At 57.3% G+C, this 22,690-nt stretch overlaps 8 protein-coding genes across 8 annotated transcripts; 3 read left to right on the top strand and 5 right to left on the bottom strand.

Annotated features, from left to right (window-relative positions):
- Window positions 1–665: 665 nt before the first annotated feature.
- On the top strand, window positions 666–1,206 carry B0H64DRAFT_315204 (60S ribosomal protein L31; the record flags this gene model as incomplete). The annotated part of the gene is made up of 3 exons (XM_062800231.1): window positions 666–755; window positions 813–887; window positions 1,003–1,206. 3 exons carry the CDS (start codon window positions 666–668, stop codon window positions 1,204–1,206), a joined length of 369 nt encoding a protein of 122 aa, XP_062663635.1.
- A 347-nt stretch (window positions 1,207–1,553) lies between these two features.
- B0H64DRAFT_380008 (ubiquitin-conjugating enzyme/RWD-like protein) lies at window positions 1,554–2,639 on the bottom strand. The gene is made up of 3 exons (XM_062802710.1): window positions 2,220–2,639; window positions 1,810–2,142; window positions 1,554–1,759 (listed from the first exon to the last, which is right to left on the bottom strand). Exons 1-3 carry the CDS (start codon window positions 2,324–2,326, stop codon window positions 1,657–1,659), a joined length of 543 nt encoding a protein of 180 aa, XP_062663634.1. The 5' UTR covers window positions 2,327–2,639; the 3' UTR covers window positions 1,554–1,656.
- Window positions 2,640–3,161: 522 nt separating this feature from the next.
- On the top strand, window positions 3,162–4,975 carry B0H64DRAFT_314916 (kinase-like domain-containing protein; the record flags this gene model as incomplete). Its single annotated transcript, XM_062800224.1, has 2 exons — window positions 3,162–3,247; window positions 3,328–4,975. The coding sequence occupies 2 exons, from the start codon at window positions 3,162–3,164 to the stop codon at window positions 4,973–4,975; spliced, it is 1,734 nt and encodes a 577-aa protein (XP_062663633.1).
- A 718-nt stretch (window positions 4,976–5,693) lies between these two features.
- B0H64DRAFT_437300 (uncharacterized protein) lies at window positions 5,694–7,340 on the bottom strand (the record flags this gene model as incomplete). The annotated part of the gene is made up of 1 exon (XM_062806236.1): window positions 5,694–7,340. One exon carries the CDS (start codon window positions 7,338–7,340, stop codon window positions 5,694–5,696), a length of 1,647 nt encoding a protein of 548 aa, XP_062663632.1.
- A 1,029-nt stretch (window positions 7,341–8,369) lies between these two features.
- On the bottom strand, window positions 8,370–9,021 carry B0H64DRAFT_7417 (uncharacterized protein). Its single transcript, XM_062808695.1, has one exon. The coding sequence runs from the start codon at window positions 8,858–8,860 to the stop codon at window positions 8,498–8,500; it is 363 nt and encodes a 120-aa protein (XP_062663631.1). The 5' UTR covers window positions 8,861–9,021; the 3' UTR covers window positions 8,370–8,497.
- A 162-nt stretch (window positions 9,022–9,183) lies between these two features.
- On the bottom strand, window positions 9,184–11,444 carry B0H64DRAFT_314035 (uncharacterized protein; the record flags this gene model as incomplete). The annotated part of the gene is made up of 3 exons (XM_062800187.1): window positions 9,184–10,289; window positions 10,437–11,312; window positions 11,402–11,444. The coding sequence occupies 3 exons, from the start codon at window positions 11,442–11,444 to the stop codon at window positions 9,184–9,186; spliced, it is 2,025 nt and encodes a 674-aa protein (XP_062663630.1).
- Window positions 11,445–12,660: 1,216 nt separating this feature from the next.
- Window positions 12,661–16,444, top strand: B0H64DRAFT_7404 (uncharacterized protein). The gene is made up of 3 exons (XM_062808694.1): window positions 12,661–13,041; window positions 13,105–15,660; window positions 15,727–16,444. Exons 2-3 carry the CDS (start codon window positions 13,119–13,121, stop codon window positions 16,368–16,370), a joined length of 3,186 nt encoding a protein of 1,061 aa, XP_062663629.1. The 5' UTR covers window positions 12,661–13,041; window positions 13,105–13,118; the 3' UTR covers window positions 16,371–16,444.
- A 1,210-nt stretch (window positions 16,445–17,654) lies between these two features.
- On the bottom strand, window positions 17,655–22,534 carry B0H64DRAFT_315907 (P-loop containing nucleoside triphosphate hydrolase protein; the record flags this gene model as incomplete). Its single annotated transcript, XM_062800265.1, has 4 exons — window positions 17,655–18,572; window positions 18,628–19,553; window positions 19,608–22,155; window positions 22,223–22,534. 4 exons carry the CDS (start codon window positions 22,532–22,534, stop codon window positions 17,655–17,657), a joined length of 4,704 nt encoding a protein of 1,567 aa, XP_062663628.1.
- Between the last annotated feature and the right edge of the window lie 156 nt (window positions 22,535–22,690).

The following is a 22,690-nucleotide window of genomic DNA, read 5'->3' as shown; positions in this document are numbered from 1 at the left end:
GTGGTTTGCGGGGTCGGGAGGCTGGAAGATTTCGGCTGGTTCTGTAGAAAAGGAATGTCTGCGTGCGCGCAGCGCACCGATCAAAGTGATTGTAGTGAGGCTCGGTGACAATTGAGTTGGCTTCGTCTTGGAGCAGCTTGAACGAACACTCGAAGAGGCGCGGTTGCCCCCTGCAATGCGAATGTCTCTGATGAGCATAAGCGGGTCTGCACCTTCCAGCTAAAATTGGGTGGAGCCTGGACCGTTCATCTCATCGAAGCTTCAATGCAGGCACTTTATCCTTGGAGCTAAGCTGACAGCTGTCGGTCACTGCCAGCATCAGCCACGTTTGTTGAGCCACAGACCTCGAGCGGGGCTTGCGATTCAGAGCGCCATTCCACTTTAGGGCATTTACGCGAGGACTCCGAGCCCGGGCAGGCCCGCACTTTCGCAGAATTCGCGGAAAAACAAGTGCAAAATTGCCAGAGGTAGGTTTATCGCACGCAGCCAAATCGACGACTCCTCGACACCACAACCCGACTCCGAGTGCACGAGATCCAGACGTCGCCGAAGTACGTAATTGCGCCTGTAGCCCCTATTCCGAACAGTCTCTCGAATCGATCCAGCACATTATTTTCGCTTCGAAATATCGACGTCACAACGCCCGCTAACAAGTTGCTGCCAGAATGTCGTCCCAGAAGCCCTCAGGCAAGGCCACTCGCTCGGCCATCGCCGACGTGGTCGCCCGCGAGTACACCATCCACATGCACAAGCGCGTATGTCATGCAACAAATGGGTCAGGGTGCTTAGACAACAACTAACATTCTGTGCAGCTCCACGGTGTCAGCTTCAAGAAGAGGGCCCCGCGTGCTATCAAGGAGATCAAGGCGTTTGCCACCCAGGCGATGGTACGTCCGACCACAAACACCCCCGCGGCAATTTCAATCGACGACTCGAGCCCGCCCAGGCTTCGAAACGGTCAAATGGCAGACGGAACGGGAGGCTGACAGTAATGGCATATAGGGCACTTCCGACGTCCGCGTGGATCCCCAGCTGAACAAGAAGGTCTGGGAGCAGGGTGTCAAGGGTGTTGGCTACAGGCTCCGCATCCGCATCTCCCGGAGGCGTAACGACGAGGAGGGCGCCAAGGAGAAGCTCTACAGCTATGTGCAGGCCGTCAACGTCAAGAACCCCAAGGGTCTGCACACCGTTGTCGTGGAGGAGTAAGGGTTGACAACAAAACTGGGAAAATCGAGATTGGGCCGTGGTTCGGTTTCATGGCGGCATTGGGCTTTTCCGGAGTTTTCGCATGGGCATCTAGCTTCCTATTACGAATACATGGGTTCGTAACGCACGGCACCTTCGATACCACTGCCATTTCGACGAACGGTCAAGGCGCGAGGGGCTAGGGTCGGTCGGGGGCGCTTAGCAGAGTGATGCGCTGGGATTATTTCAGAGTGATACGCTCATGGACAACCAAACGTCCATTCAAAGCCAATGCTTGATGTACTTCAGCCTGCGCCACTAGCAGACAATGAAGGGATATCCATGAACCAATCCACCTGGCAATGCAATCCTAACCAGGCACCAATACTCCGCGGGGTGCAAAGCCTCGAAACAAACTCCGTTCTCCATGACAACCCAGGAAAGCCAAGCCCATGATCCGGCGCGCCCCGTTCAATCGTCCTCAACGTCCTTGTGACGGTCCATAACCTTGGTCTTGAAGAGAGTGGGATCGTTGTCCCAAAGCTCGGCAGCCTCGCCGTTCAGCGGAGATGCACTATGAAGGGTTAGCTAACCTCCCGCAATGGTGAGCAGCGGGCTTCATACTTGTTTGGTTCTCCCAGCAGAGATTGTAGACTCAGCAGCACGGTCTGGATGTTGTATGCCGCGGTCCACTTGTCCTTCAGGATGTCGAGGCAGATGCGGCCCGAGAAGTCGACGTTGGGGTGGTAGATGGGTGTCCGGAAGAGCACGGTAGGCGGTGCATACGGATAATTTGACGGAAACTCGAAGCTGAGCTTAAACGTAAGCCCCGAGTAGGGCGTGTCTTCGGGGCCTTCAATGGTCGCCCTCCAGGAGAGCAGGTTGCCGTCGGCGGAAGGGAAAGCGGACACACCCGGGGCCGGCGAGGTCATGAGCTGCATAAGCTCGGTTTGCAACCTGCCAGGTTCCGTGTTAGCCACATGTCTAATTTCTGACAGCCATTGCAGCCTCGATAAAGGACGCAGGACACTCACCTCTTCGCAGCATTCTGGCCCGGTTCAGCGCCCTTCCTTGCGCCGCCGAGTTTGCTCGCCGGGGCGTTATCAGGGGCGGAGTTTTGACTCTCGTCTGCGAAAGACATGATGGGATTGGGTCGACGGCCAATCGAGGGCACAACGATCAAGCAGGTCCAAAACGAGTATAAAAGAGGAGTATAAAGCAGAATGCCTCGGACCAATACTGCTGAGGAAGAGAAGTCAATATCTAGGATCGCGAAGAGCGAATGAAGATGGGTTGTAGGAAAGGTGATGAATTCCGTACCTATAACAGAAAGACGTCAAGCGTCCGTCCGTCTTTTTAAGGGGGCGGAATTTGAACCTCTGTCGGGACTGGAAGCGGTGGTTGGGGCGTTGCGATGGGAAGGCGACAACAGGTCAAAGAGCACTTCCAGATTCGGGCACGAATGTTTACACAGCAAGACCCGAGTCTTCGCCCCCCACCAGCCCCTAGGTGACGAATGAGCCCCTCTAGCAACCATGGCCGGCGGGGCTTGGCCAACACCAAATTCCAGGGGTCCCAATGCAGCTTAGCAGCCAATGAGCCTGTGTTGTTGCCTGCAATTCAGACAAAAACAATGGCCCCGTTTCCGGGTGCGTTTTCCTTTCATTCGATCACAACCTGGAACACTTAACGCGACCAACACGCGTATCATCAACTCAACGCGTCAATGGATACGATGGTGAGTGCTTTCTGACATACGCTCCTGCTGCAAAGCTCCATGCTCGCGAGGCCTTGGTTATCTTGTTCAATTCTATGATCCACTTGTTCCAGATTAGGTGTTCCATTGTCACCAAACTGGCGCATTTCGTTGTTTACTTTGGAATGCTTCATGATTTCAATATTTTGTTCCTCTTGAAGCCCAAGGAGGCACCCCACTCCGCTTTTTTTGAGAATATCAACTAAACATCCTAAAAAACATGCAACAGTCGCAACTAGATCCTCTACCAAGCGATCTCCCATTCCGAATCGTCTCCAAGACGATTGGAAGGGGCGCATATGCATCGTGAGACCATACCCACCCCTCTTACCCACCACCCACTTACACCACACTCGTCTAAGCGCCCCACACTGACAACAACTCAGCATCAAGAAGGCAATACCCCTGGATGCACCATCACCTGTTTTCGCCGTTAAGCTCATACATAAGGGCTATGCGGTCAGGCAGGGCCGCATCTCGGCAAAGCAGATTGCGATGGAGGTGTCGTTGCACTCGCACATCGGTCAGCACCCAAACATCATTGAATGGTTTGCTACGGGTGAAGATGCGATATGGAGATGGATCGCCATGGAGTTTGCTGAGGGCGGCGACCTCTTCGACAAGATTGAGGCAGATGTTGGTGTTCAGGAGGATATTGCCCACCTCTACTTTCTACAGCTTATCGGTGGTGTCAGCTTCATGCATTCCAAGGGGGTCGCCCACCGCGATCTCAAGCCGGAAAACATCCTCTTGTCGGAAAGTGGCAATCTAAAGCTCGCAGACTTTGGCATGGCAACCATGTTCGAGTACAAGGGGGCGAGAAAGCAAAGTACCACCATGTGTGGGAGCCCGCCCTACATTGCCCCTGAGGTATTGGACTGTGCAAGGCAGGAGAAGAAGCCGGTAGACGGAGCGAAATACTCAGCCGACTTGGTTGATATCTGGTCATGCGGTGTTATTCTGTTTGTCCTTTTGGTTGGCAACACACCCTGGGATGAGCCGACTTCCGGGAGCTGGGAATTCCAAGAATATGTCAAGAACAACGGCCGCAGCACCGATGCGCTATGGGGCAGGCTACCCGGCGACGCCTTGTCATTGCTCCGCGGCATGATGAACATCGAGCCAACCAAGCGGTTTTCGTTTGCCCAAATCCGCCAGCACCCCTGGTACACCCGCCGCAACTCCCTCCTGACGGCGGATGGCAAGGTCTCGGACCCCATCGCTCTCGCGGCGCAGATGCTCGCTGGCTTACGCATCGACCTCAACGCCGAACCCACGCCGTCCCAGCGCCAGTCCCAGCCCGAGTTAATGGAAATCGACACCGGCCGCGGCCAGGACTGGTCCTCCCGACTCCCCGCCACCCAACCCGAGACCCCCATCACCGACGCCCTCTTCGACTTCGAGCACCCACCCCCGCGCACGCTCGGCACCTACGCCATCTCCTCGACCCAACCCCTCGCCAGCTCCGCCCTCGCCGCATCCACCGCAGCCGCGGGCAAGCCGACCCCAAGCTTCAACGCGGCGCTCGCCGCGCTCGCCGACGAGCCCACCATGAGCCAGTTCTCGCAAACCCCCGGGGTGCCGCTATCCCTGACGCAGCACGCGCGCCAGTTCCGCGACATCGTGCCGGCGTACTCGCTGACGCGCTTCTTCTCGCACGTGCCGCCCGCGCTGCTGGTGCAGATGCTGCACGACGCCCTGCACCAGCTCAACGTGCCGCAGCCGCTGCGCTCGCCCGCCGCCGCCCTCGCCGCCGCGCCCGACGCCGAGCATGTCGCTACCCTCAAGGTCCGCACCCTCGACGACCGCCGCCAGGGCCTGCATGGGGATGTGCTGGTCGATCGGATCCGGCTTGTTGGGGGCGGGGTGGAGGAGGGGGTGGAGTTGTTGGAGGTGCGGTTTGTGAAGGTCAAGGGGGATCCGTTGGAGTGGAGGCGGTTTTTCAAGAAGGTCGCGTTGCTGTGTCGCGATGCGGTTTATAGTGGTGATGGGGGCGGGGTTGTGGCCGGGAACACGGTTGTGGGTGAAGCGTAGAGCGCTGCTGGGGTTGTTGGTCGTGCCGGTGAGGATGGTGGGGAGGTGGGGTTGGGCGGACAGGCGGATAATTGAGTTATGACGGACATGATGTTGGATGACGGGCAGTTGGGCGTATCGGATGCAACGGGCAGGCGGATATAGTGTTGGGTCATTATTTGGAGACAGCGTTTAGAGCTGTATTGCGTGGTAGGGTTGGTACAGGTTAGATGTGTGAGAAGTGGTTAGGTTAGCCCGCGGGTCATCCCCAGCACAGAATATGAGCCTCTAGAATATACGTGGGAGATCGAGGTGCTTGCGACACTGCGCTACCACATTAAGGATCAAGGTGTGGTATTCGCTGAGTACATGGGGTATCTGTCTAAATGAATGCGCCAAATAACAAACAAGATGGCCAAGAGCCCCGTGTTGACCGATGTTGGGCACCCCTCCTGTGTTCCTTCTCATTGACCATCGACCATGACCGAGTTCCCCAGCCAACGGCCCCCCTACTGTCTCCTCATGAGGAGCGGCCCGCTCACCCCCAACAGAATTAAACACGAGCTCAGACACGAAATCCTTCCAGATACACGCTAATAACCAATGCAATTGCCGCCTATCTTTGTACGCCGTCGCCATGCAGTCAGGCTTCCTCCATGCAGTACCGTTACAACCAACGCGAATAAATGTAATGAGGGTCGGTGGGTAAAAAAGGGGGCAGAGAACCCTCGTGACGACCTCATGGCCTCTGCCCCGTCGGATGCGTATAAACGTAGGACGGCGAAGAGTCGTCGCCACTGTAAACGTAAAGGGGCCGACCTGCTCGGCGATGCCTCCACCACACATTGCTGCCGTTGCTTCCGCTGCTGCTCAGAGCGCGGTCGCCGTATTGCACCATCTCCCGGGTAGGAGTACCAGGCCTGGGACTCGGGGAGCCACGCCCAAAGTACACCAGCTCGCGGGTAGGGGTGCCGGGTCTAGGACTGGGAGAGCCCCGACCGTAATACACCGTCTCCTGGCCCGCAACCGGCCCATTACCCCCGCCGGTCCCAAAATACACCGCCTCCTGAGTTGCAGGACTTGGAAACGCCGCGACAGCAGCCGCAGAAGCAGTAACAGTATACTCCTCCTGCTCGGCAGCCATGCCCGAACACGGGTAAACATTCGGCGCCATCCCAAATCTCCCATCTCCCCCGTCCCCCCTCTCCCCGCGATCATCCACGAGAGGCACACCCCCTTCCCCCTCACAGCCCCCCCGCCCACTACACCCACCACCCACCCGAAACAGATCCAAATCCGCCTCCACCCTCCTCAGATACAACCCACCGCCCTCCCCAACCCACTCATCAATCAGCCCCGCAATCTCCCGAAACCCGTCCGTATGCCCCCCCTCCCACCTTGCCCGAAACCCACAGCAAATAAACAAATAACAATGAATCAGCTCGTGCAGAAACGTACTGATCAGCAGCCTCCTACTGAACCCGCCATCGCGCAGGATGGACGCCGACAGCACGATCAGCGTCTCGAAGCCGCGCGTGTGGGCGGCCGCCCGCCGCAGCGCCGTCGTCCCGATCACCCGGCTGTCGTAGCGCGCCGACGAGGCGTGCGACCAGTCCCACGCGACCCGCTGGCTGAGCCGCCCGTTGAAGAAGATCTCGTTGGCGGCGGAGAAGATGGATTCTAGCGCGTCGTTGTCGAGCGGGTACTCGCTGTCCTCCTCGCCGCTGTTGCCGGTGGGGGTGGGGTTGAGATTGGGGTTGGTGGTGGTGGTGTTGCTGCTGCTGCTGCTGCTGTCGGGGAAGTGGTGGGAGTTGCGGGAGTGGGAGCGGGAGTGGTGGTGGGAGTGGTGGCGCGGGTGGCGCCGGGGCCGCGGGTTGATGATGCTCCGGAGGATGCGCTCGTGCTTGGAGTCCGGGTTGCGCCGGCGGAAGGTGGCGAGGTGGTCGCGTACGCGCTGGGCGGCGTCCCGGTCCTCCAGGAGCTCGGTCAAGGCCCACCCCTCGGTTGCGTCAGGCCGGATGGAGTGGCCGGAGGCGGTGCGTTCCATCGCCGGGGCAGCGGCGATACCGACCGGTTCTGGTGAGGGAACATGAGGCCGCGGAGAGGGGTAGCGGTGGTGTGGGTGGCATGGATGGTGTGAATGGTGTGAGTGGTGTGGATGTGGGTGGTGAACCGGTGGGTAGTTGTTGAGTGGTGGCTCGGCCGCCTTGAAGGCGACCGGGCCGGCGAACTGGGCCTGCTGAACGTATTTCGGCCTCTTGTGCCGAGAGTAGTATAATTCGTCATCGTCGACGGCATCTATGGGGCGCCGCTTGGCCGGGTAGTAGGGGCCGCCCGAGGGACGGAACGGCGGGTAATCGTCCCCGCCTGCCACCGGTAGTGCCATCGGACATGCTCGGAGCAAGGCGTAGGATGAGGTGGTGTTACAAAAACGGGAGGGAGATTCTATGTCATGCCAGAGCCAAGGAGCCAGAGAAGAGATATGGTCAAGAGGACAAGGTATCAAGGCACACGGCAGCGAAACAGGGGCCCTGCAACAGTGACACCCTCCCTAGCTAAGAAGGGAGAATGTGTTGGAAGGGGAAGAGGGGGGGATGCAAGTTGGTAGGTGTGGAAGAAGAGACGGCAGCACCAAGACGGCAACCGGCAACGTCGTACTTGGATCGGGGAACGTAACAGTAAAAAGTGATAGATCTCGTCCCGGAAATGCGACCCGGATCGGAGGTGTCTTTACTAGAGGGACCCAGATAAAGGTAAATTCGCCTCACTGCGAGCCCAGGTGTCTAGGCGCAAATCCGGTCTTCAGTTGGCCACTGGAGCCGAGCCGGCTTGCGACTGAGCGAGGTGGCCCCCCTTTTTCTTTCTCCTCCCCAGCGCAGTGCCCCGACACACGGAAGGCCAATTGAGGAATGGGGCGCCAAAGGCTCTCTCAAAAAACAGGGTCGGCGCTTAACTGTCCATCGTCTTGCTGCCCCCAACAAATATTGCCTCGTGCCGTGTGCTGTTTGGGGCCCTGGGGGAGGCGGGGGGGGGGGGGATGTCTGGAACCACGGGATTCATCCCCATCCCCAGCCGAACTGGCGGTCTGCGAGTTCGGGACTCCCAGGAAGGACAATTCGCCAAGACGATGGGAGACAACAAAAGGGGGTAGAGCGTGTCCAGCTCGGCGTAGTCAGCGGTGTGCTGGCTGCGGGAGTCTGGGGGATGGTGCACCCGCATATGCAGCAGTTTTGGTGCAGCAGCAACGCCATCCGTGGTGGACTGGGTGGACTGGGTGGATTGGGTGACTGGGGCGTGTGATGGGTGACGAGAAAAAAGTGAGTTTTCCAGGAACTTGACCAGATCAGAGACACTGACAAACGCCGTGCGGGGGCCTATCGATGATGGCCTTGGCAGAGAAAAACATCAACAAAACCCTGGCGAGCCTGGCAACCTGGAAGGCAACCTGGAACACGACACGAAGGAAAGAAGGCCACAAAAAAAAACCTGCAAAAAATAGCCAAGAGCAAGTGTTCGACCCTTCATGCGCGCCACTGCGCATGCTCAGGTATGCGAGTGTGTAACGATGGAGAACGAGGCTTCAGCGCTCCTTCTCCCGAAGCAATCAATCTCCGCCAAACCCGGGGGCGGACGCGCGAAAAGCGGAACCCACGTTCCAGCACCACGGCGATTGGTGGACAGGGGCCCGGCCCCCGAGCGGATTGGCCGCCTCGAATTTTCGGCGTTGCTCCGTGGTTCCACAGGCTCGCCATCTCCCATCCCACCGATCCCGCCGAGGCTGACCACGACGACATCCAAGAGGCACGCACACACGAGTGGGTATGTCCGCTGAGAGGCCGCGGAGGTCCTGGTCCAGCATAGCATCACAACATGCAGGAAAGACAAATCCCCGCTGTGCCGCTTCATGTTGCAGTTCCGGTGGGAAATGCAGCTCACGTCGTAGCCGAAGCTACCCTAGTCTGTTGACAACAGTCTCACGCATACCAAAAAAGACGGGGACGAACAAGAGGGGGTATATATGTCATTCGCTGTGCCTTGGGGCCCATGGAACCGCTGTTTGGCGTTGGCAGTATCCGATCATTCCGCGTCCGACACGTGCACCTCGCCTGGCCAAACGGCGCTGGTGTTGCCGCCTCGTCCGTCCAGCAGACTGCCGATCGCCAGGGTCCGTGGCTCCAGAGCAGGTTCTCTCCTCGCGCCCCTCCTGTGTAGAGCCTCGGGTCTCCAGATTACCCAGGTCGGATCCCGCTACCGAGCCCCAGATTCCTCACGAACCTGACGTCGTCCGCCTGCCTTTCGAGCGCCCGCCGCATCATATCGCTGTAGTCGCTCTGGGCGGCCAGCGCCTCGGCGTCGGGCGCATCCTCGTCCCGCTCCTCGAAATCCTCCGACTTGAAACCCGGGCGCGCAGTGAAGGTGACCAGCCCCAGCTTTTCGCCCGTCCAAAAGAGCAGATCGTTGTTATTGCTCCGTCCACTCCCGTTCTCGCTGTCGTCGTGGCCAACCTCGCCGGCTGGCCGCGTCGCGAGCAGCTTCCTCGCTATGTCGTCCGACCCGGGCATCGACTCGAAAATGGAGACGCTGTGACTGCGCTCGCTGTGGCCTATCTTACAGCGGCGCACCTCGGTGAAGCCGTCCCGCTCGAACCACCTGATGTAGCCCGACCCGTCCGAGAAGGCGATGCGCGTGCCGTGGTTCACGACCGACATCAGCTTGGACTGCGAGGACGTCTGCCGGTTCCGGAAGGTTGAGCTCTGCAGGCCCCCCGCCGCGCTCGTGCGCGATGCGTCGGGTGCCAAGCCGTAGAGCTCGAGTGACCCCTTGGTGTTGTACTCGCCGCACGCGATCAACGTCCGACCGCCCTCGACGCTCTTGGAAGCTTCCACCTGCTCCAGTGACAGCTCACCCATGCGTCGCAGCTCGCTGTCGAGGGTCGAAAAGGGGTAAGGGAGGGAGGTCATGCTGCAGAGCCGCCCGCCCGAATGGATCGAGCCCCGGATGGACGGGAACTTGCGCCGGTCGTAGTGCAGGATGTTGGAGAACCGGCCCGCCACGTAGATGTCGTCTGATAGCTCTGCTTCTTGCCCCGGTTGCTGGAGATGGAGGATGCTCAGCGGCCCCGGCTGTGATAGCGGTGCGTAAGGTGGTAACGGCTCGTCACTGAAAATGTGTCGCAGGCTGCGCTCGTAAAACTCCTTGGCGCCCATCCTATCGAAGCCGTCAACCGTCTCGTTATGTTCGTTTCGCGGTGGCTTGCGCGCCCGGTAGTCGTGTAGATGTATCCCAAGGCTGGTCCCGACGGTGAGCGGAACAGTCGGCCCCGCAGCAGATAGTGCTGTGATGGACCAAGGGAACGATTCGCAGTCTATTACGGACAGGCGCCGCAAATCGACCTCGATGAGATCTGCCGAGCCATCGTCAGCTTGTCTCTCGCACTTTCTCATTCCCGGAACTCCGGGCTGTCATCATCGACCACACTTACGGCTCTGCACAGCAAAGAAAGCCCGGTGCTGCCGACTATCCACGCTGACGCACTCCGTCACCCCCGAATCGATCCTCTTCGACCTCCTACTATTATCCGCCCCCGGCCCGTCAATAAACAATATCCCCGGCCTACTCCGCGCCACGATCGCACCCCTCCTCCCCCTCGTCCCAGCAACATCCCACACGCCGACGCTCCCATCATCCAACGGCGACACCGCCAGCACCGTCTCGGCCTCCTCCCCGTCGGGGTAATACAGCGCAACACCGCGGGCCTCGACGTGGTCGGCGGCGGACACGGTGCGCTTCTTGCCACCGCCGCCGTCGTGGTTGCCGTCGTCGTGGTCGTCGTGGTCGTCGTAGGCGCACTGCATCCAGCTGACGGCGACGGGCCCCTGCCGCTGGATGTACTCGTCGTACCACGACACGCGCTCCGAGGGGAAGCAGGGGTCCCAGTTGGCCAGGATGCGCACGCGCTCGCGCTCGCGCCCGCGCATCTCGCCCCGGCTCAGCACCGACGCTGCTGTGGTTGTGTTGGTGTACTGCTGCTGCGGCGCTCGCTGCCCGTTGCTGCTGCCGCTGCTGCTGCTGCTGCCGTTGGTGTCGTCCTCGTTCCCGTTTGGTGTCGTGCCGAGGCCGAGGCTGTGGCTGTGGCTGCTCTCGACGCTGGCGCCATTGCTATTGCTGCGGGGTGTTGGTGTGGGTTGTTGTGAGGTGTTTGTGTCGGGGAGTCCGCGATAACGGCGGCGGCGGTCGAGGGTCTCGAGGAAGGACGATTCTTCCAGGCAACGGGCGCGCCAGAAACCATTGTCGCGCGCGAGGCTGCAGAAGCCACGGGAGACGAGCTGGAGGTTGGTGATTTCTGGGGGGTCGAGGACTGTGACAGGTGCAGCACGGCGCGGTCGGTCGATTAGCACTGGCCTTTTCGACGCTCTCAAGTCCAGCGTGTGTCCGTGTGTCACTTACACGACAAGATTATGAGGAGGACTTCCCCAGGGAGAGCGTCCATGGTGTCGGGACTTTGAAGGGCCAGTTGCTGGATACGAGGGGCAAGCTGCTGATAACAAGGATAACAATGGAGATGTAAGGATAATGCTATTGTACAAAAATCTGTACCGTCGTCAAATAATTGGAGAAAATCTCTCAGCGTTAGTTAGCCCAGTCTAGATCCTCTCCATGGGATTCCAGCTGGACCCATCGTTTGGAAGGTTCAGGAATGTCCTCCCGAGCAAACTTCACGTGTGCGGATAGCAGCATCAAGAAGGTTCCACACACAGCATGGATGGCACTCATGGGCAAATGGAACCAAAGCATGGGAAACACTGGTGAGGGGTGCGGAGACTGGGAGATCGCAGTGATCGGCGGACGCAAAAGTCAGCAGGGCGGGGGCGGGGGACCCTTTCAGGGCAACCTCAGGTAAAAGGCGCACTCGCTTAACTCAGAACTATCTAACCGCTTTTGGCAAAATGTAATTATTTGATAAGTCTTCTTTCAACGTCAACATCCGCTGAGACACTTGCCCGTTGTCAAGGCACCAAACTTCCATTTACTAAATCCGAGGTTCTCCCTACAGGCATTAATATAATTACTTCTGACCCCATAAGCTCAACTGCAATGTCATCTCTGATGCTCTTGAACATGCCCAACATGGCTGACATGTCAAGTTTCTGTGTTGAGGGGAGCGATAAGCATGTCTGCCAGACACCTGTGTTCATCGAATGTTGGTTTGCAAAGGTACCTATTCAGTCTTTACTCTTCTACTATAGGGCTCACACAGTGCAGTGCTCGACAACATGGCGTAAAGGAGGCAGCAAAGGCAGTTTATCACTTCAGCAAGGCTTCTTTCTGCCTCCTCCCCTTGATCCCCTCCATCCTCCTTCCTCTACAGGTTCTACACTGCTCCCGTCATTGTCAGATTCCAAACCGATTGAATTCCGAACCAATTTGGGTGCCTTGTAATATCCTTTAGCTCTGTAGGCCAAGTTTACTCGCGGCTCTCGCTCTAAATCAATATCCAGTCCTGACAGGGCCTGGCTTTTAATCTTCGGATCAGAGTATTGGGTGGGCATCAAGGACCAAGGCAGGTCACCAGTACCTGTAAGTTCCTGGAGCAGCAAGACTCCCATTGCAGATTATGCACAGAGACAGGAGAAAACCACAACACCACACCATTAGCAAAAACCCTCCCCAGTCTTCCTGCTCACAGGTGCAGTCACCCTCACCTTCTTCCCCCCTTCTCAGCGCCCCATATACCCCGCCACTCCTCACTCCTTCCTTTACCACCGCTCGGCCAGTACTTTTCCAGTGTCGCCTCACCTCGTTAACATTGCGTCTTGACTGCACTTTGTCCAAGTCGTCAATGGCTTCCTTTTCCACTTCAACTCACGATTCTCTCGATCCTCACGACGACAAAGCAACTCACGATATTTCCTCGCCTTCAACCCCCGTCTTCACGTCTATTAACTGCGCTGTCATTGCACCCACTCTCTATTCCAAGACTTCCGCCAATTGAGAAAAGGCCGTTGAGTAGCTGAATTCAGACTGTCCTCGCTGCTCTTTTGGAATCCATCTGCAAGATCCAGTCAATTTGTGGGAGTTTCTGAGAGGTACGAAAATCGCCTACTAACACACCAGATGCATACAAAATCAACGCTGACTCGCGGCTGCAGAGAGCACAGTAACCATGTCGGGCAAGAGCGATGGGCAGGGAGATGACCACTCCGAATATTGGAATCCGACCGAGCAGTCAACGAGCATGGCACCTCCCTTTAGGTACAATACCCCGCGCTCCATCACGCCAAAAGGAACTCTATTTTCCAACTTAGGGGAGGCGCACCAAGCAATCACTTCAAGGGTGGTATCACGGCCGACTGGGAGCCACATCTCCGACAACTCTCTACCGTCTTCCACATCCACCGACTCGTTTATTGTCAATGTCTCCGGCCCAACCATCTCAACCAAAAGCCTATCGAGTGCCCAACATATGGAACCCGCCAGACCCAGCCTCTCACAGCGTCAGAGATGTCTGACGCCCTTCAGAGCCTCTGCATCTGCAAGCACCGGGTGGGCCGAAACCCCGACCGAGCCCTCTCCGATTGTTTCTGGCTTCGAATCATCCAGCGCTGGTAATTCCGTCGGAGATGACCAGAACAATGGTCCTGGAGAAGAGAACCGAGCCAATCTAGATAATTCCGAATCCGGCAACTCTATGGGGGACATCTACGATCAGTACTATACCTCCCCTTCAGCGACTCGAGGACCCAGGGCTGCTGATGGTGGCCCTCCAAACAACACCCACATGTACTACTCAGAGGCGGATCTTGCGAGCCCACGTCCCCAATCTCCCGACATTCGGCGAGCAAACACTAGCATCGGCCCGGGCAACATTACCTGGCAAATACATCACCGGGTCGATGAATCTCGTCAGCTGTCTTTGCCTAGCCCACCGCGAGTCCGAGGAAACACATCACATTCGGCAAAGGGCTCACATTCGGCAAAGGACTCTGTCAGTTCTGTGCAGAACTTCAGCCGGCCCGTGCTGTCATTTCACTCGGCCGCCAACCTTCAAGAGCCTATGTCAGCCCCTGCCAACCTTACTCGGGCAGGCAGCTTCAAAGGCGATTCCTCCGATTCTGCGGCCGGAAACTGTCCGGATCTTGCCCAGCCCAGCGCCAGTCCTGCCAAATCCGACTTTGTCATTTACGGCCGGTTGCCTCCTCCATCGGACTACGAGAATATAAAAGACCGGGGTTACCAGGAGGGCGATGTTAGCCACGGTGGAATGTCCAACGGAGTGTCCACCGACTCCGACGATGACCCGTTCAAATATGACCGTGGTTCCTTCACTGTCTTCCTGCAACCTTCGAGGGAGAGAGAAGTCAGTGCCGCACTTCGTTTTGTGAGCACCGAGAGCACGGAATCGGCCAGCGGTATTTTCCAGGACTCCTTATCACCGGAACCCGACACTCCACGTGCCACTCAAAACACCAACCCCTTTCTCAACAGGCTGCAGTCCTACCAAACCACCACTGTTGACTATGACTGGGAAGGTGGGGATACCCCCCGGGAGGTCAAGATCTCTGTTCGCTCTCCGCCTGCCCCCCCAAACTCACCAGTGCAGCCGGCCATTGGTCTAAGTGAATTTGTCGAGGGGCTAGGTGGCAGCCGTCGCAGGAAGGATATCAACACTCTCATGAGCGATAGGGCCGACTGGGAGACTGTTGCTACAAGTGTTGGCCAATTTGACAGCAACCGGGCTCTGGCCTCCTCCACGGGGTTCAGTGGCAGCCAGTTGGCGAAGGTCACAGGGAGCAGTATCGCAGACTATTCCGATACTAGCAGCATCCATGTGCCTCAGTTCTATGCCTTTTCGTCATCCACGGAGCAGATTCTGCAGCCCCCTGCTCCCGAGAGCACCCACAATACTTTCTACCCTCGGTCACTGAACGAAACCAAACGCCCGGTCTTTCTTCCGAAACCACGCATTCACCGCGTCAACGGTTATCTTCAGAATCCTCACCGAATGTTCACCGATACAACTACTGGAAGTAGCGCGAACTCGGCTAGGAGTGCTCTGGTTGAGAAACTTAGTGCCTCAATTCGGTCTCGCAATGCCAGGAAGCTCGCACAGCGCCGGGATCAATATTTAAGTCAGCAATGGTCTAGATCCAAATTCGAGTCGCTGGAGTCACTCTCATCAACTTATTCAGAGCAACCCGAGGTGGTGGATAGCACGCCCATTGCCAGCAGCCCCGATCAAAATGGTATGACACCGATTCTGAGGCAAGAAAACAATGCGGGGATTGTTGTCGATGGAGGCGGGAGTGAGCAGCAACATTTGCGGAATACAAGCAAGGAATTACCGGCATCTCCTATCCCAAGGGAACCCACTGCAGCCCATCTGAAGAGCCGAAGCGCGGCTCAATCCCGCCAGTCTCCCCAGAACTTCGACTCGCCAACTCTGTTCGCCTTTCCATTGATCAGTTTACAAGAGGCCGCTAGGCGCAAGGCAGTGGGGGGTCAGAACGACGACGATTGCACCATCACGAGCGGGTCGAGGACGCAGAAAAACTCCAGCATGGACGGGTCAAGAGCGACAACCCTAAGAACCACTCCACCCACACCTCATATCACAAAGCCCATTCCCACCCACGCCAGCCGTCCCACGTCTGCCAGCATTCTAGGTATCTCGACGAACCGTCGTGGCTACTCCGATTACTCGCAGGGTACGTAACTCAACCATGTCTATTTCATCCATCTACCTGTCCATCCTTCCTGCTGACCAGCAACAGATCGCGTTGTTTTCGGCCACGACCGCGGCATCTCCAACGTAACATCTTACAAAAGCGGAACTCCCCTCGTCCCCGGCAATTCCGCCCTCTCGCGCTTCTTCCGGCCCCCCTTCGAACCCGTCGCCGACGGCGATGCCTCCTTCCCAGGGCCGGGAAACCAATCCGTCTTCGAAACCCCGCCCTGCCTCATCGCACGCGACCAGCGAAACACCGTCCGCGCCGCCAACCTAACCATGAGCAACGTCCGCAAGACCATGATAGCCGACCTACACCACATCTCCGCCATGGAAGCCGGCACCGGCACCGGCACCAGCACAACAGATAGGGGCGCCCCCCTCGCCTTTTTCTCATCCGGCATCAACGACGATGCGGACGCCGCCGCCTACCTCTCCTGGGAGGCCCGCAAGCGCCGCCAGGCCTACTACTACGCCATGTGCCTCCTCTGTGTCGTGCCCTTCTTCGCCCTGCTCGTCTACCGCGGCACGTTCAACTCGGCCCTGTCGTGGTACACCCGTGGCGAGACGGGGTCGCTGACGCGTCGCCAGCGCCGGAATACCATGGTTATTGGGATAGTGTTTTCGGGGGTGTGGCTGGTGGCGCTGGCGGTCTTTGTGACTGTTATGGTCAACCGGAAGGGGGGCTAGCTACATAGGTGTTTTGTTGTGCTTTTTGAGGGGGGGTTGGCCCACGTTGGTTGGTGGCTGGGTATGAAGTAGGCTGGTTGTTGTTGTTGTTGTGTTGTGGTTGGGCATATGGATGAGCCTGTGGGTAGGCGGGATTTGGGGTAGTAGTTCAGGGCGTTCGTTGGTTGAGATGGGTGATGGATGGGAGAGATCTTTTGGGTGGCGGAGATCTCGCTTTGCAGTTATGGATGGGTGGGCTTGGTAAGGCGGTCGGTTCTACTGCGCTCTTTTGCTTTTGTTGTTTTTCTTTCCTGGCTTTTTTTGCTGCCTTCTGGCCGTTTTCGCTCACTCGGTCTTGAGTTTCATTTAGCGAGGCGTCGGTCATCATGGTGTGGTAGGATGGTGGTGGTGGGTTGGGGAACGGAAAACTAAAATACCCCGGGGGATATGGGGTTGTTAGGGTTATAATCTGTGGCAGTTTTTGCTCTATTTAGCTGTGATAAGCTCATTTTGTTCTTCCCTGCGAGCCTGTGAGATGATGCCTTCTGTACTGATACCCTATGAGCTGATTCGTCGTGAGCTGATGTCCTTTGTTGTGTTTTGAAGTATGGGATGTCCATTCTGGCAAGGTTGATGCGCTTCGGAGCCCATGGCTTTCTTTATATGTCTACCCCTAAAATATTGAGGAGTAGGCGTAATGAAGGACCAAATGTGAAATGGAATGATACCCATCAAACGTAGTGATAAAAGCTTTACAAAGTGATTTGTTGTGGTTGTAAACAATAAGCTATTTCCTACCTTGTCGCTCGACAATCTGTGCCTACCTTCCGGAGGAATCTTATTACCCAACCCAGAATGAATAGTAAGCTTCTTGTTTATTGTTGCAATTTCTCATGTTATTCTTGTCATTGCTATCATGGTCCTAGTATGCTCGGCAATCATTGTTCACCCCCTATCCCTCGGCCCAGGGGCGCTGCAATACAAACAAACACCATTTTCAGGGGTTTGGACATTTCAAATGCAATTTATGGGGAACCTTTAATTTTCCTATTTTCCCGACCATTTTGAATCCAAACTGCAGTATCACAGTGACATATATATAAAACCATCTGCCCATCGTATGCCCTTGCAACAATAGCTCAAATCGGGGCTGGGTTGCTTAGCCCAAACCAACGCTCAGTACCCTCAGCGGCCAAATCAACAACCATGGAAACAAGCCCACATCAACGGCCGACAATTAATCCTTGAAATCCACGACAAACAAAACCCGTCACCAATCCCAACCAACCCCCAAAACCACCCCCCTCACTTCTCCCCAAACACAATCCCCCTCAACTTCTCCCGCTCCCCACTCTCCTCACACATCCCGCGGAACATGCCCCCCTCGCCCATCTCCCACAGCTCGCGCGGCGTGCCAAACTCAGCCACCCGGCCGTCGCTGAGCACGAGCACGCGGTCGAAGTCGGCGATGGTGCTGAGGCGGTGGGCGATGACGAGCAGCGTGGCGTCGGTGAACTCCTCGCGGATGCTGCGCTGGATGAGCGCGTCCGTGTGCATGTCGACGGCCGACGTCGCCTCGTCCAGCACCATGACGCGCGGCCGCGCGACGATGGCCCGCGCCAGGCACAGCAGCTGCCGCTGGCCCTGCGACAGGTTGAGGCCGCCCTCCGAGATGGCCGAGGAGAGGTCCGCGAATATGTTGCTGTTCTTGGGCGTGGTGGTGGTGGGGGTGGAGGTGGAGGTGGGCTCGACGGGGGTGGTGGAGCCGGATGTGCCGGCGTCCGGGGTGTGGGTGCTGCTGCCGATGAGGTGCACCCGCTCCAGGCTGTCGCGCAGCTCGGTGTCGCTGTGGTGGTCGAAGGGGTCGAGGTTGGAGCGGACGGTGCCGGAGAAGAGGACCGGGTCCTGCGGGATGATGGCCAGGCGCGATCGGAGATCGTGGAGTTTGATCTTGGAGATGTCGAGCCCGTCGATGTAGACGCTTCCGGACCGTGCTTCGAGGAAACGGAACAGGGCCAGAGTCAGGGACGACTTGCCCGCCCCGGTGCGGCCGACGACGCCGATGCGCTCGTTGCGGTTGATGCTGAAAGTGAGGCCCTTGAGAACCGGCGGCAGGTCGGGAGCGTACGCTACCACTAGATCGTCGACTTCAATGCGGCCTTCGGTAGGCCACGCAGCCGGAGCGCTTTTGCCGTCAAGTGCCTCAGTCGGTAGTTCGGTGTACTGTTACGTCGCTGTCAGTCTCGAGTGCCTTTCAACCCAAACAAACATGCCTTACCTCGATGATTCGCTCTGCAGCGTTCATGTTCAGCTCAAGGTTTGCATAGAGTCGGATAGTCCACATGACCGAGCCTGAAAAGTCGAGCGCGAAGGCCAGCGCAAAGCCCGCCAGGGCGGAGTTCATGTCGGGGGTGAGCAAGATGAGAACCGCAACAAAGCTGGCGAAGAACGAGCCAACAAGCGACATCCGCCAGCCCATCCACCGGTTGAAAAGCCACAGATGCCATGTCGCAGTTGAGTAGTCGTCAATCTTCCGATACATGCGCTCCACGTAGACCTGGGACTTGTCAAATCCACGGATGGTGGTGACGCCCGTAAGGGCAGAGCCGAACTGCTCGAAAACAGGTGACTTCGTCGTGCTCTCTAGTCGCTTGACAGGCCGGGCCCCGTTGAGATAGCGGATAGCGTAGTAGAGGCAGACGAGAAGCAGAAAGCTGGCCAGTAGGACGATATATGATGACACGAAGAAACCGGAAACGACGACCGCCATGAGGCCCAGGAAGGAATTAGCTCCGAAGCTCACAGAGTTGGCCAACTGGGAGTCGAGGGTATTGAAATCAGCCGTGTAGCGGTTTAGGATGCGGCCGACTGGTACAGTGTCCAGCCATCGGATAGGGGTACGGAGGATGGTGAAGTTCAACTTGGCGAAGAGCTTGCGGCTGGCGCGGAGCGAACCAAGGTATATGTACGGGAACTTTAGAGTACCGATCATGGACGAGACAACGGCCAAGGCGACGTAAATGCCCAAGTAGAAGGCTAAACTGCCCTGGACTTTGGTTGAAGGCGCGGACATGACGTGGATCGACTGGCGGAGACTTTGGGTGTATGAATATCCGTATTCGGTGGAGACATTGGGAATATGATGTTGAGGGGTGCCCTGTTCCTCATAGGTACTTGTCCAGATCTTGAGCCACCATGAACGCCCTAAAATATGGTCAGTACTGAGACGATGTTAAACTTGAGCCCAGTTAAACTCACCAAGGTTAAGGGCCTGTACACTCATAAAGATGCAAACCGCAAAGGCCCAGAAGAAAAGCCCGCCACTATCCTTCAGATAAGTCGAGTAAATATGTTTCTTGACAGCGCCCTGCTCGCGCGTCTCATCCTCGACAAACTTGCGTGCGTCGGGCACCTTAGACGGCACCTTTTTCAGAGTATTCCTATCCGCACCGTCTTGCTCGGTTTCCTCAACTGACGAGTAGTCAGAGTTCACTGCCGTGGCCAATTCCTCCACCTCGGCCTCTTCTTCGGCCGTTTGGCCATTGCTCTTGATCTTCTGCAACGTGCCTTCTTCTCGCAGCTCTGAGAGGAGACCGGAATGCAGAACGCGGCCGTCGCCAAGCTCCATCAGGAATTTTGTCTTGGGCTCGCAGAGCGAGACGTGATGGGTGACCAGAATCCTCGTCCTGCCTACGGCCAACTCTCCGTTGAGGCACTTCTCAAAGATGTGGCGGCCGACATGGGCATCGACGGCACTGAAGATATCGTCGAGGACAAGAATGCCAGCGCGGGAGTAGATAGCCCTGGCAAGCGTAACGCGCCATTTCTGACCACCGCTGAGATTGATACCGTTGGCGCCGATCTCGGTGTTTTCACCGTCGCCAAGCATCTCCAGGTCCTTCTTCAGCGCGCAGACCTCGACCGTCTTGTTGTACCGCTCGTCGTCGTAGGGCAGCCCAAACAGAATGTTGTCCTTGATGCTTGCGTTCTCGATCCAAGGGATCTGCGCCACGTAAGCAACCGCCTTCGGAATGATCCAATTGCCCCTGTTCGCCTTGTCGTCGTGCCTCTCAGAGAGCTCTGGCGCTCTCGGCACGTACAGGGTGCCGCCTAAGAGGTCGACTTCCCCCAGAATCGCTGCCAGCATCAAACTCTTCCCCGTGCCCGTCTTTCCGGAGATGACCGACAACTCGCCCTTGGGGAAAGTGACATTGATGTTGCGGAGGACGAACTTGTCGGCTTCGTCAACGTCCTCATCGCACGGCCAGGCAATGGAGGCATTGTCGAACGACACCTCGTCCGAGTCCTTCGAGATCTTTTCCACCTCTGGAGAGTTAAGGTATTGTTCGATACGGTTGATGGAGACCCAAGCGTCCAGCAGATCCGTCATCAACTCCGGGACGACAGACAGGGTCATCTCGAGCGATTTGAAGACACCCAAGCTGACGAAGGCTACGGACGGGGCTAGGGCCCCATGTACGGCCGCGTAGACAGCTAGAGAAATGGCAGATAGGAGGATCGGACTCGTCACCCAGCAACCTATCAGCATCGTGTCGTTCAGGAAGACGCTCCAGACGGCACTAAGTTCCCGTTCACGAACAGTGCTGATCTTGGCCTCCCACTCGGGTTCCAGGGCAGAGAACTTGATCTGGCGAATGCCCTGTAGTGCCTCGGTGACAACCTCCATCTTGTCGTCTCTGACTTTCATCAGGCGATCCTGTGATGCGGAGTAGCGCTTGGAGAAGTAGATGTTGACCGGCATGATGGCGACCATGGCGGAAAAGCCAGCCAGGAGCGCCTTCCAGCCCAGGAGGTTGAGCAAGAAGAGGAGCGAGACCAGGAGTTCGAAGAGACTGCCCGGGAAAAGGTTCTGGAAAGAACAGAAGTCGGACACTCGCTTGCTGTCGACGCCGATCAAGTTAACCGTGCTTTGTTTGCTGTTCTTGAGATCCTCCGAGTCATCACCCTCGTCCTCTACCTCCGGGAGGTCCGATGCGGCGTCGGCCTCCTCGGAAACCTTCTTCTTGGACTTTTCGGCGCCTTTGACGTCTTTTTTACGCATCGACTTCTCAAAGATGAGGGCTGACAGCTGAGCGCGGACGGGAACCTGAACCTCGGCGTACGACATCCACCAGGTGTAGGTCTCAACCCATGCTAGCGAGATCATGGCAACGCCGAGCCAGACTACCCACATCCAGGCGTCAATTTCTTGTCCGTCGCCCGGTTGGCGGTTCTCAAGGTACCTCAGGAGCTGCAGAATGACCCACTGCGGGCCAAAGTTAAGGATCGAGGCGACAAGAGTCAGGGACCATTGTATGATCAGGGTCTTTTTGTGAGCTAGCGCGAGAGAAATCCAGAGCCGTTGGCCGTCGGTCTTTTTCGACTTCCAGTCGCTCGACAAAGAGGTGGCACGGGTGTACTGGTTCGGCCGCGTAAGGTCAGTCAGGTCCAGATCGTTCTTCTTCGCGGCAAGCTTGAGAATATTGTTTGGCCAGCCCCATGTGAAGCGGCGGAAGGCGGACGCAGTGTACAAGCGATCTACCAGCTCGCCCTGGTAGAAGACGTCCGGCCGCCTCGGAATGCAGAGGGCCGAGAAAGAGAGAGATATGCTGGAGGCTAGCTCAACCACGCGGAGCCCGAAAGTTACAGGCGCCGAATGCAACAGCGGTTCCGCGATCTTGGTGCCCTGGGCGAGGAGAATGCCGGCCAGGGCCGCGGCAGAGAAGAAGGTATAGAGACCGAGACGGTAGGCATGTACCGAACTCCTGCTCGAAGCTACGGCGACGGCCTGAAACAAGAGAAGAGCCTGGGGAGAAGCGTCAGAATATCGGCGAACACAACACACACAATAATACAACATCAGCTTGACTTACCCAGGCTCCGATGCTCAAGCTGTCTATCAACAATCGGTCGTCGGCATGTGATGATAGGATGAGGAGGGCAATGGAGATGCCAAGACCAGCACCGGCCGAAACCACCGCGAATGATTTCGGGAGCTTCCCCGAGTAGGCCTTCACCGACTCGGGAGTAGCCTTGCCGTCGCCATCCTCGTACACATCTTGCTTCGCATCTCTTCTTCCGAGCCGGGTTACGGTGCTGCCAAGTGCAGGGAGGGAGCAGATTCCAATGAGAGCGATTCCCGTTCCGAATACTTTCAGCATCGAGTTGGAGTCACCAAGCGGCATTGCAAGCCCGTGGCAGACGAGGGCGACTTGGCGTTCCGCGATGTTCAAAGATGCTGTAATCGTGGGGTTTATCTCCGAGAGAGGGCGGGGCTTGGCAGCAGCAGAAGATGACCGGATTGCCAAGTAGGATTCGACGAGTTCGAAGTTCAAAAGATC

Source organism: Chaetomium fimeti, assembly GCF_033439085.1.
Source record: "Chaetomium fimeti strain CBS 168.71 chromosome Unknown B0H64scaffold_1, whole genome shotgun sequence".
Lineage (NCBI taxonomy): Eukaryota > Fungi > Ascomycota > Sordariomycetes > Sordariales > Chaetomiaceae > Chaetomium > Chaetomium fimeti.
This window is presented reverse-complemented; position numbering and strand designations above follow the sequence as displayed.

Excerpts from the sequence above, each read along its gene's own strand:
- B0H64DRAFT_380008 (XM_062802710.1), bottom strand. The coding sequence starts at position 2,326 with ATGTCTTTCGCAGACGAGAGTCAAAACTCCGCCCCTGATAACGCCCCG. Across the intron at positions 2,143-2,219 it reads GGCCAGAATGCTGCGAAGAG|GTTGCAAACCGAGCTTATGC; the intron begins GTGAGTGTCCTG and ends GGAACCTGGCAG. Across the intron at positions 1,760-1,809 it reads CTGCTGGGAGAACCAAACAA|TGCATCTCCGCTGAACGGCG; the intron begins GTATGAAGCCCG and ends AACCCTTCATAG.
- B0H64DRAFT_7417 (XM_062808695.1), bottom strand. The coding sequence starts at position 8,860 with ATGAAGCGGCACAGCGGGGATTTGTCTTTCCTGCATGTTGTGATGCTA.
- B0H64DRAFT_7404 (XM_062808694.1), top strand. The coding sequence starts at position 13,119 with ATGTCGGGCAAGAGCGATGGGCAGGGAGATGACCACTCCGAATATTGG. Across the intron at positions 15,661-15,726 it reads CTACTCCGATTACTCGCAGG|ATCGCGTTGTTTTCGGCCAC; the intron begins GTACGTAACTCA and ends GACCAGCAACAG.